Source organism: Trichosurus vulpecula, chromosome 7 (genome assembly GCF_011100635.1).
Source record: "Trichosurus vulpecula isolate mTriVul1 chromosome 7, mTriVul1.pri, whole genome shotgun sequence".
NCBI classification, from domain to species: Eukaryota; Metazoa; Chordata; class Mammalia; order Diprotodontia; family Phalangeridae; genus Trichosurus; species Trichosurus vulpecula.
Window position 1 is genome coordinate 166,387,193 of NC_050579.1, and position 12,776 is coordinate 166,399,968.

At 37.3% G+C, this 12,776-nt stretch overlaps 1 protein-coding gene across 1 annotated transcript; it reads right to left on the bottom strand.

Moving 5' to 3' along the window:
* Nucleotides 1–2,529: 2,529 nt before the first annotated feature.
* On the bottom strand, nucleotides 2,530–4,506 carry LOC118857705 (protein fem-1 homolog C-like). Its single transcript, XM_036768271.1, is given in 3 exon segments — nucleotides 2,530–3,841; nucleotides 3,970–4,395; nucleotides 4,397–4,506. Coding segments are annotated over 3 exon segments (1,848 nt in total).
* Between the last annotated feature and the right edge of the window lie 8,270 nt (nucleotides 4,507–12,776).

The following is a 12,776-nucleotide window of genomic DNA, read 5'->3' on the forward strand; positions in this document are numbered from 1 at the left end:
TAAACTGCAGCTCCCATGCAGGCATGCTGCCTTCTTTGAGAGAAATAAAACAGTGGATATAACCTGTTTTTTTTTTAGAGCAAACTCTGGAGGTTCAGAGTATCAAGGGTGGAATAGTAGCTCAAGTTCTTCTAACTCTTTGCAACTCATTCTATCATCTTTTTATGTTTTTCACAAAATAGTATTCCCCTAGCAGTGCAGTTTCCTGGAGCTACTCCAGGTCTGGTGTAATCTCATAATTCTAAAGAAACATTGAACAGATTTATGAGGAGATAAGTTAGTTCCCTAAGCCTCAAAAGTATTAGATGGATTGATGTCCAATTAACATTCCCTGTAGTAAATAATGTAGTAGTTACATGCTGGGTACCCAAATGAACAAGGAGATTTATTGCACAGAGTAGGTCTTCCTTCCTACACTACCAGAAGATGCTGGACATCCTGGTCACTTTCAGAATATGGTGTTTTGGTCACCTTATCTTCTAGACCATTATTGCACAGGCAGTTGACAATGGTTCATGAGCAATCTCAATATATGTTGCCCTATCCCTGCCCCACAAGCACCTCTGCAATGGTGTTCTTGAAAAAATGTTAGATCCTTAAGAGCACAAAAATTATAATCCTGTGAAAAGCAATTACAAAGTGTAAAATGAGGAGAAACTTTTATGTAATTTCAAACAGTGGAAGTTTAGGTTATATGCATTATTAATAAAGGCTTGTGAAGTAATTTTCATGATGTATACTCCAGATCATGGACATGCTTTTTGCATACACTAAAACAATAATTAATAAAGGTATCAAGTTTCGTTCTCTGATTCACAGTGCTGTAAAAAAACTTTTGACAGGATAAAAGTCAATTATCATAATGAACATGGTTACTTAGCTACTAATATTTTCCATGTTCTCCACTAATTATCAGACAAGACTGATCGTGGCCATCTTGTGCTAAAACTTAATTCACTAAATGTGCAGCTGAATTGATCACTTGACACCAGAGGATCAGAGTTCCTGTTTTTAGTATAATGTACATTGTTCTAAAACATAGAATGAATTCAACTTTTTGAATCAAAATATAAAACGCTTCCCAGAAATTAGGGAACAATTTTTGCACAAAAATAAGACAAGGAAACAACAAAAGTAATAGGTAGTGAAATGATGTTTGGTTTTTGCATGATGATTTCCAAACTGAGGAAAAATAATTCCATTCTTATCTTATAACTGATCTTAAGTATGACCTCTGAAATATGTGGGGGAGCTACACTTGCCAAGAAAAATGTATAAGTGTAAGTTTAAAAAGTGCCATCCATCAGTAGTTTTACAAGTAATTCAGATAACCTAGGAAGCAAATTTTATAACTTTAAGGGTTATACTATCTACCAAGGAAAGCAATCAATCAATCAACAAATATTTATCAAGTACTCGCTATGTTATAGGCACTGTGCATACCAAGTTCTTACTGTCTTGAAGGAGTTGATATCCTTATGAGAGAGATAATTACATAAAAATGTATATTTAAGAAACATAGAAAATGGCTATGTGAAAACAGCATCGTACCGGAGCTCTCTCACAAGTTCTGTCAGATTCCCCTGAAAAAGTGAATCTGAGCAGATTTGAGAGAGTTAGAAGCTGCTATCAGTCTGAGTGGGGCAAATTTCTAACCCAGGAGAGTCTGAAAGGTCGGCACAGATCTGTAGGCTGGGAGAGCACTCGGCTTGGGGAGCTGCGCCAGACAGAACCAAATCAAAAGCAGCTGTGGAAACCAACCAGTGACCCAGGCTGGGAGAAAGCTGGGAGCCCATAACTGGTGGAGATCCCCAGGCTTCTCAACACAGGACGGGAGTCTGTAGAAGCCACCAGTGGCAGCAGCGCCACACCACTGGCCATGAGACATCAATTTCTGAGGCTTGCAGCCCAAAGGTTAGAAACACATCTTCTTGAACTTCTGGGAGACATAATGGCCAGGTAAATGGCTCTAATCCCTCCCCCCACCCCTACCCAGAGAATTCCTCAGGAAAAAAATGCGGAGTAGAGGAAACAGAAGTGGAGTTTCAATGGCTGAGCAGTGGGAGTTCCTGAGTCCCAGAGGGGCAGAGCCAGCAGGGGTCAACACCAGGAGCCCAGACATACCCTTGCACCATGAGGGGAAGTAGCAGACCCCAGCCCAGACAACAAACAGTTGACACAATTGCTGAAGAGGAACAGTGCTGAAGAGCAACCCTAGGGGAAAAGCAGAATTCAGGCAGCCAGACGTCTCCTCCACACCTCAGGAAACTGGAGGTTATTTTTTTTTGGCAGAGAATTTTAGGAGTTTGAATATGGCATTACATTTATCAATAATCCACAAAACAATATATGGCATATTTATATTAAGTATGGGACAACCAGTTCTGCAAATCTGATGCTCATAATGCTTTAGCCAACAAAAGCACAATGTTATGAAGTTAGATGAATGCTGGTGTTATCACAACAGTGATCAAATATGAAACAACTGTCACCAACTCGTGCTTCAATAGTATTAAGAATTCAGCCAAATTATCCTTTATGAAGTAAAACAAAGTTCTCCAGCTTTTCTGGGATGTGCCCTTTGTAATATATGCTATGATTCACTATGACACGAGCAGCAAGACACTGCAATGTTGTATGATTTATGGGCTGGATCAAATTTTTAGCTATCTCCTTCTTATCCAACAAGTCACCAGCAGTTTGTTTGTGAGAGTTTGTGGCATCAAAATGTGAACCCGATTTGATAAGAAGGTTCATGATGTCTGGAGGGTTAAGTGCCACAATGTGCAAGGGACTGTTGTCATCAGAGTCTCTGACATTCACATCAGCACCACATTCCACCAGTACTGCAGTAACTTGCAGAGATGGGAATTTACAAACAGGATATCGACCTACACATGTGGTATTCTTGTCCACAGCCAGATGAAGAGGGCTAAAGTTATTCCTTCTTCTAGGGTGCAGCTTAAGAAACTTGTATATGGTCTGCTTCTTAAAACGATCCTGTTCTGGAGTACAAGGAACTTTTTCTAACAAACAAACAAAGTGCAAAATGATGGAAAGGGCTTTATTCAACTGTATTTGGTCAGGTGGACACTGAGTTTGTTTGATAACTCTACCTATCTCAAGGACGCTTTTGCACAGTATACCCATAACATCATCAAATGTAACGGTAGTTCCCAATAAGCCTTTTGCTCTATCCTGCAGCATGAAAGAGAACAGCTCTGCAAAAGATAATAAACTACTGTCAGTCATTGGGCTCAAGGGATCCAAATTGTTCTGCTGCATATCCAAAGCATATTTCCATAGATTGATGCATCTTTTGAAATTTCCAGAGTCTTCATAGACAGCACGTCTGTATCTAATATAATAAGATGTGTCTAGGTGAGAAGGACCGAGAATATGTTCTCTAATCAATAGAGCTTGCATTCTCATCTCATCAGGGTCGGCAATAAGGTTTTCTAGTTCTTCTGCACTGTTCACCTCCTTGGCATAGTCATAAGCCATTATTAAGGTTTGTGGTACAGGTTTGCTGACGATATTAGTCCTGTCACTATACCTCATGTCCATTTCTCTTTTCCAGTATTTCGAAGCCCCAAGGAGATCTCTTTTTTTGTCTACAAATGTAGCTCCCAAAAGTTCTAAGGCATTAATGCGTTCCATTTTGCTAATCTGTGCATGTTGTGTCAGAAAATCCACAATATTTGTGTGACCTGTCACACTTGCTGACAGAAGGTGAGTCATTCCATAACCATCCTTTTCCATCTTGGCACTGCACTTAAGAAGCATTTTCATGATGTCCAAACTTCCAGATTCTGCGCAATCATGTAGTGCAGTGTTTCCTGAGTTTAATGTACACTTCATGTGATGCAATTTTATTTTGCTGTAACATCTTTTGTGCTTCAAAAGGTGATTCTCCTTTTTTTTTTCCTCAGGGATTCCAATACTATGTCACTTCAGTGATAAGACTCTTTAACACTTTTTCTATTAACGTGTGCCCCCTTTTCAAGTAAATACTGGGCAATTTCTTTATGTCCTTTGTAACATGAAATCATTAAGCATGTATGACTATGACAGTTTGAAACTTCCAAATCAGCTTTGTGTTCCACAAGGTATTGTACTATTTCCAGGTGACCATCAAAACAGGCAGCCCTAAGAGGAGTTGAATTAGTCAAAGCTGCATTGTTGACAGATGCTCCATGGTCTAACAAAGACTGGACCACCTTCAAATGTCCTGCTGCAGAAGCTGCCCATAATGGTGGAGCCCCCTCAATGGTCTCACCATCAAAATTCACAGAGTCTTCAATCTCTATGGAGGCACTGCACTGCTCCAGAAGGTATTCCACCATGTCAAGGTGCCCATATCGGGCTGCCATCAGAAGTGGAGCGGCACCATTTTTCAGAAATCAACAAGGCCACTTCCTCTTTTAATTTGCTTGCCAACAACTTGGCAAGAAGGCACAGCTTGCCATCCAGAGCTGCATTAAACACTGCTGTCTTTAGATCCATTTATGTCCAATTGAATCTATCTTGTTTATCCTTCACAAACAAGTTCCTGCTTAACTTTATGGGCAAGGCCAACAGCTACAGGAACCAGAGTTCAATGACAATCATTGCAACCCAGTATGTATACAACCATGAAAAATGTCCGACGTCCTACTGCCTTCCAACATCTGGCACCCGAGATCACTAAACTGCCCGGGCTGACTTCACACCTTTCAGCCCCGAAGCTGGGTCAGGTCTCCCGCCACTCCAGGTCCGGCCACCGCTATCCCCTTCAAATGATAACCGTCACCGCCTGGGCCGACGCTGCCCAGGCCGCCCTGGTCTCCTTGTCCCCGTCCAGCTCCTCCATGGTCCACAGCAGAAGAATCCCAGCCACTACAAACGCCGCCAAAGCGAACTGGGCTAAGCCGCCTCCATCCACTCCTCAAGATACCGCTTAAGCCACAGCCATGGTGGATGTTGTAATGGGCTCCAGGTGGGGGAAGCTACAGCCCTGCCATTGGGTTAGGAGCGGGCCTGGGGGAGGGGAGGATGAAACTGGAGGTTACAATAAACAAAGCCAGTAAATAGACTCACAATCCGGAGAAAAAGAAACCTGGGACAGAGAGCACTGAGCCCCAAAAGCAGATATCCACTATAAAGCCAGGAAAAGGTTAACCAACTTGAAGAGGAAAATGAAAAAACTGAGGATTGTTGATTCATTTTACAGAGACAGGGATGATCACAATACAAATTTGGAAGAGGATAGCATTGACACTATACCCACATCTGATACCTCAAAAGGAAATGTGAACTGGTCTCAAACCTGAAAAGCATTACTGGAAGAGCTAAAGGAGGATTTTAAAAACCAAATTAGGGAGGTAAAAGAAAAAAAAAGGAAAAAATGGAAAAAAAAAAACACTGATGAAATCAAGTCTTTAAGAAATAAGATCAGCGAAATGGCAATGAAGATTCAGAATCTAAACAGAGAAAATGATACCCTGAAAGGTAAAATCAACCAGTTGGAAAAGGAGACTCAAAAACAAAATGAAGACAGCAACTCATTAAAAATTGGAATTGAGCAAGTGGAAGCTAATGACTCTATGAGGCATCAAGAAGTAGTAAAATGAAATGAAAAAAAAATAGAAGAAAATGTGAAATATCTGATTGGAAAAACAACTGACCTGGAAAATAGATCCAGGAGAGACAATCTAAGAATTATTAGTCCACTGGCAATCCATGATGGAAAAAAGAGCCTTGACAGTATCTTCAAGGAAACTATCAAAGATAACTGCCCAGAGGTCCTAGAACCAGAGGGTAAAAAAGTCATTGAAACAATCCACCGATCACTCCCTGAAAGAGACCCCAAACTGAAAACTCCAAGAAATATTGTAGCCAAATTTCAGAATTACAAAGTCAAGGAGAAAATACTGCAAGCAGCCAAAAAGCCACAATTCAAATATTGTGGAACTGCCGTCAGGCTCACACAGGATCTTTCAGCTACTACCTTCAATGACAGGAGAAATTGGAATATTCCAAAGGGCAAAGGAACTGGGACTACAGCCAAGGATTGACTACCCAGCAAGACTGAAAATAATTTTTCAGACAAGGAGATGGACATTCAATGAAATAGGGGAATTCCAGACCTTCCTGATGAAAAGGCTAGAACTCAATGGAAAAAAAATCAATCTTCAAACAAAAAACTCAAGAGAGAAATAAAAAGGGAAACAGGAAAAAAAAAACAATAAAACTTATTAATCAACAAGGGCAAATTATTTACAACTTTATATAGGATTATATCATTCATGTATGTTTTATATATATATAATGTATATATATATATATACATACACATATTATATACATGTATATGTCAATCTTGAGAATACTACAGTTATTATGATAATTGAAAGGGATACACATAGACTGTGCATGTCTGTAGAAAATAACTGATATAAAGATAAAAACCACAATTAAGAGATGTAAATGGAGGGTTCTGGGAGAAGACGTAAGGAGGTAGTAGAAAATGGTAAATTATATCAAATGAAGAGGCACAAAACACATTATAATAGAGGGAAAGAAGGGAGGGAGAAGAGCAGTATTTGAGCTTTACTCTCATCGGATTTGGCTCAAGAAGGGAATAACATACCCTGATAAGTATAGAAATCTAACTTGTCCTACAGGCAATAGGAAGGGAAAGGGGGAAAAAATGGAAGGGATGGTCAGAAGGGAGGGAAGAAGTAGCAAGTGGAAAATGATAAGATAAGGGAGGGGAATAAAGAGGGGGGTAAACTGAGGAAAGCAGTGACCAATAGAAAAACTTTGTTGAGGAGTGGAAGAGGAAAGAGAGAAATAAAACCATAAATAGGGGAAATAGGATGGAGAAAAAGACACAGACAGTAAACATAACTGTGAATGTGAATGGAATGAACGTTCCATAAAGCAGAAGTGGAGAGCAGAATGGATTAAAAACCATAATCCTACAATATGTTGTTTACAAGAAACACATTTGAAACAGGGGGATACACACAGGGTAAAGGTAAAAGGCTGGAGTAAAATATATTGTGCTTCAGCTAAAGCAAAAAAAAAATGGGGGTAGCAAATCTAATTTCAGACAAAGCAAAATTAAAGATAGATCTAATTAAAAGAGATAAGGAATGACACTATATCCTGGTAAAAGGCATCATAAACAATGAAGAAATATCATTGTTTAACATATACGCAAGTGGTGTGGCATGCATATTCCTACAGGACAGGTTAAGAGAGTAACAGGAAGAAATAGAGAGCAAAACTATAATAATGGAAGACCTCATACTACCCCTCTCTGAACTAGATCAATGTAACTTCAAAATAAACAAGAAAAAAGTTAAGTAGATGAATAGAATTTTTAAAAGGCAGATATGATAGACTTTTGGAGAAAACTTATGGGAATAAAAAGGAACATATTTTTTTCTCAGGGATACAACACACATATTCAAAAACCAACCACGTTCTAGGGCATAAAAACCTCACAATTCAGTGCAGAAAGGCAGAAGCAGTCAAAGCATCCTTTTCAGATTACAATGCAATAAAAATTATTTGTCACAAAGAAGCATGGAAAAATAAGTTAAAAATTAATTGGAAACTAAAGAATCTAATTCTAAAGAATGAGTGGGCCAAGGAACAAATCATAGAAACAATTAATAACTTCATTTAAGAAAATGACAATAATGAGACAACATACCAAAACTTATGGGATTCAGCAAAAGGTGTTCTCAGGGGAAGTTTGATATCTCTAAATGCTTACATGAATAAAATAGAGAAAAAGGAGATCAATGAATTAGACATGCAACTGAAAAAGCTAGAAAAAGAATGAATTGAAAATCCTGACTAAATAACAAATTAGAGATCCTGAAAGTCAAAGGAGACATTAATAAAATTTAAATTAAGGAACCTATTGAATTAATAAATAAAACAAAGAGCTCATTTTATGAAAAAAAAAACAATAAAACTGATAAACGTTTGGTCAATTTGATTAAAATAAAGCAAAAAGAAAAGAAAATTACCAGTATCAAAAATGAAAAGTGTGAACTCAACTCCAATGAAGAGGAAATTACAACAATACTTAGGTATTATTTTGCCCAATTGTATACCCACAAATTTGACAACCTTAAGGATTCAGATGAATATTTACAAAAGTAGAAATTGTCCAGGTTAACAGAAGAGGAAGTAAAATTCCTAAATAACCCCATCTCAGAAAAAGAAATTGAGCAAACCATCAAAGAAGTCCCTAGGAAAAAATCTCAAGTTCCAGATGGTTTTACGTGTGAATTTTATCAAACATTTAAAGAACAATTAATTCCCATACTTCATAGATTATGTGGGAAATAGGTGAAGAAAGACTCCTACCAAATTCTTTTTATGACACAGATATGTTATTAATACCTAAACCAAGTAGAGTCAAAACAGAGAAAGAAAATTATAGACCAATTTCCCTAATGAATACTGATGCAAAATTTTTAAATAAAATATTAGCAAAAAGATTGCAGCAACTTATCATGAGAATAGTACACTAAAACCAGGTAGGATTAATTCCAGGAATGCAAGGCTGGTTCAATATTAGGAAAACTATCAGCATAATTGATCATATCAACAACAAACTAGCAGAAACCATATGATTATCTCATTAGATGCAGAAAAAGCTTTTGACAAAATACAAGACCCATTCCTACTAAAAACACTGGAAAGCATAGGAATAAATGCAGCCTTCCTTAAAATTATGAATAGCATCTATCTATAAGATTCAACAAGCATTATTTGTAATGGGGATACGCTAGGTGCATTCCCAATAAGATCAGGGGTGAAACAAGGATGTCCATTATTACCCCTACTATTAAATGTGGTACTAGAAATGTTAGCTGTAACAATAAGAGAAGAAAAAGAAATTGAAGGAATTAGAATAGGCAAAGAAGAAACTAAATTATCACATTTTTGCAGATGATAGGATGATTTATTTAGAGAATCCTATACAATCAAGTAAAAAACTACCTGAGAATATACTAAACAAGGGGGTGGAGCCAAAATGAAGGATGGAAAACAGGGACTTGCCAAAAACTCTCCCCCAAGACCCTCCAAACACCTATAAAAATGGCTCTGAAAAAAATTCTAGAACTGTAGAACCCACAAAACAGCAGAGGGAAGCAGGGCTTCAGCACAGGATAGCCCGGATGACTGCTGGCTAAGATCTATCACACAAAACTGGGAGTGCAGCCCAGTGGAGGCCAGCATGGGTTCTGGCTGGACCAACCAGACCAGGAGCCAGGTGGAACAGGCCCTAGTGCCCTGAATCAGTGAGCCGAGACAGTTACCAGACTTCTTAACTCACAAACACCGAAGACAACAGAGAAAGTTAGTGGGAAAAAAACTGCAGGGACAGAATGAATGGAGTTCAGGGTTTGACCACTGCCCCAGGGACAGTGGAGGTGGTGCAGCTACAGAACTATGGCTGCAGTTGCTTCTGGCCCTAGGCCCACCTAGTTGGAGGAATTAAGTGGCAGATATGAGAAAGAGTGTAGACTGTGCTCAGATCTGAGTTGCGGTCAGGGTTGGCAATTCTTGGGGGAAGAGGAACACCATGTGGTAGAGCTTGCTGTGTAGAAAAATCTATGAAAATTATAGTTCAACCCCTCAAGATTGGGACAAAGTACTCCCTACTCTATATTTAGATGCCTCTGCTGCACTTGTTTCAATTTCATCAGTTCATCCTTAGGTTGTATTTCAGTAGTTTCAATAAGTGAGAAAATATTTCTTTTTCTTTGTTCACTTGAAAAGGAAATATTCAAAGAGCTGATTCAATGATTTTCAGACTGAGAACTGGGAGTCTGTATAAAACCAAATATATTCTATATCTTTCTGAACTGGTTTTTATTTACTACTTCAAAATATCCTCCAAAGTTTGCCTTTTCATTTACTTTTTTATGCATGCTGGTGCACACATATTAAGTAGAGATTTAATCATTTCTATAGCATATAGCTTAAATAAGATACATTGTATGTAAATAGAATGGTTGCTCTGTCTCATGTAAAATGCCAAGAATACAGAAATATAGTCAATAAATCAAAGATAATACATCATTTTATTTTTATCATTTTTTTCCATACAATCAACCCTATATGTTCTATACTTTCCTTATGTCTAAAATTCAAGTGGCGAAACAGCTATAAAATTAGAAAATGGTAATTTGTATGACAATCATTTCATATATATGTGTGTGTATATGTATGCATTCACACACATATACACAGGTGTGTGTGTGTGTGTGTATGTGTATATATTAAAGAAATATGCCTAGTTCAAACCCTTGTGACACATTTCCATTGGACATTAATAGTCTCCTAATTGTCCTCCCTTGCTGTAGTCTAATCCTGGTTCAATGTGTCCTTGACAAGCAATACAGGAATGTACATGGTATCCCTAAAGTCTGGACACATAAGAAAAATACATATTTTGAAATATTTGGAATATTAAGAGACCTTAGCCCCCCTAACTTCTTTTTTTGGGATATGCTAAAGGAGAAGGTGTACTCAATGAAAATCACAGATACAACACATGATTTAACACATAAAGAGTGAATGTGCTAAAACTCATGGCAAATGTGGAGTTATTGCATCGAATTCACATGAATGTTGCAAAGTGCATCAACTTTTGCATCACAAATGATGGAAATCATATTGAAGATGTTATTTGTTAATATACAAATTAAATAAAATGTTGTTGAAAATTTCATTCATTTCATTTCCTGAAAATATGCATTTTTGCCTATGTGTCCAGACTTTGGGAAAATGCTATATATGTGTGCATACACTTCAGTGTTTCACTGTTATCTTACATCTCATTGATAGAGGTATTCCACATGATCATATAAATTATAATCCATTTTTAAATCGTGCAGTTCATGTTCATGTTCTCCATGATGGTAATCAGGATGGGACTTTTTGCCTTTTTTTATTTAGGAGTGCTTCTCAGCACTAAAGCAATCAAGTGCCTTTGATGAGTCTTGCTTTTCAAATGTAAGGGAAAACAAACTGGAGTTTTTGTTTTGTTTTGTTTGAGTGCTTCTCAGCACTAAAGCAATCAAGTACCTTTGCCAAATCTTGCCTTTGTTTCAATGAAAAGTCTTTGATTGGATCAACAGACTTTGATGACCTGTTTAAGCCATGGGAAAGCTTAGGTCATGCTGGTTTCAGTTGCATGGTTATGTGCTCTCTCACCCTGAACAAGATATATAAGTTCTGAAGTTGGCATTTTGGTCTGGGGCTCTCAATCACTGTAACACTGTCCTGTGATTTGGCCAGACAAGGCTCTGGGTAGCCATTCAGAAGCCACCCCCCCACCTCCGACTTTGAAAACCCAGATATTGGTGCTTCTCTCTCTGGTAACTGTGTGTGTTGCTATGGACAGATAGAAGCCTGTCTACTGATTTGTATTTGTTCTGATATATAATGTATGCTTGCAATTTCTGTTTGTATTCTCCCTGAAGTTCAGGGTGCTGGGTTTTCCCCTTGAACAAAGTGAAAGATATATGTATGTTTATTTAAAGTAAAAATTTAAATCCCTTAAAATTGCTTTCCTTATAAAAATCAGATCAAAGAACCTGTGCTAGCAGCCCTCCTGTGTACTCTTGTTGTTGTCCTTTTACCTCCACAGCAGCTGCTAGCAACATTGGTGTTACAGTCTCCCATAAATCTTGTGTGGAGAGTACATCCAGTGTGTTAGAGGCCCTCCTATAAGAATTTCACAGTTGTGCGAGTACCGATGCAGAAACTTCAGTGTTCATATTACCTCTGATAGCACATGACTAGTCTTACTCCTTTACCTCTCTTATTATTCTTATATGAAACATTTTTTATATATACAAGTAATTGTTGGTTATATGCTAAAGCTGAATTGTTCTTACCACATATCTTCTTCTTACTCTTTTTTTTCATTTGCAATAATGATTCTTTGGAGATCATAATACGTCATGATTCATTGCTATTTTGAAATTATGTGATGATTACTGAGAAGGCATGTAGTTTTAAGGAATAGCTTGATTTTGTCAAAAGTATACAAAACAATCTAATAAGCTTATTTGCTCGTATAAAATTCTAGATCTATTCAGATGTGTTTTCCCATGCTCTCATTGTTAATGGAATAGCTAAATGGGTTACCCATCCAAATATATTTTATGAAACCATAGACATTCTTCATAGATTTGGTATTAGCTTTTCGGATTTCAGCTTTAAATCTCCTTAAGTAATAGAATATCTTCAGTAACATTTTGGAGTAGTGAATAGAATGCTGAACTGTGAGTCATAAAGGCCTGAGTACTAATCACATATCAACACTTGTTAATTTTTCAGCATGTTATCTAAGATTTTAAGAGGTTTTATTATATTCTGGACTCTTTTGTAACCAGCACAACATGATATGAGATTAAGTCACCCAGATGGGATAATCTGTATAAGATGAAATAATGTATGGAAATCATATTTGCACACCTCAAAGAACTATATAAATTTTATTTACTATTATCATCATAGTCTATAAACAGGTTCATTTGTAGAACAACATCATCTGTAAAGAAGCTTTTTCTATTTGGATTTTGGATTTCATATTCTCCTTTAGAGGGACAAACTCTTTATGCTTCAGTTATTATTCATAATGAAATGATCATAGAAAAAATGTGTCTCTCATTATACCTATCAAGGAATGTCATATATTAATATCTATATGAAAGCTAAGGAGCTTTTGAGAAGAGCTTTTAAGGATGACT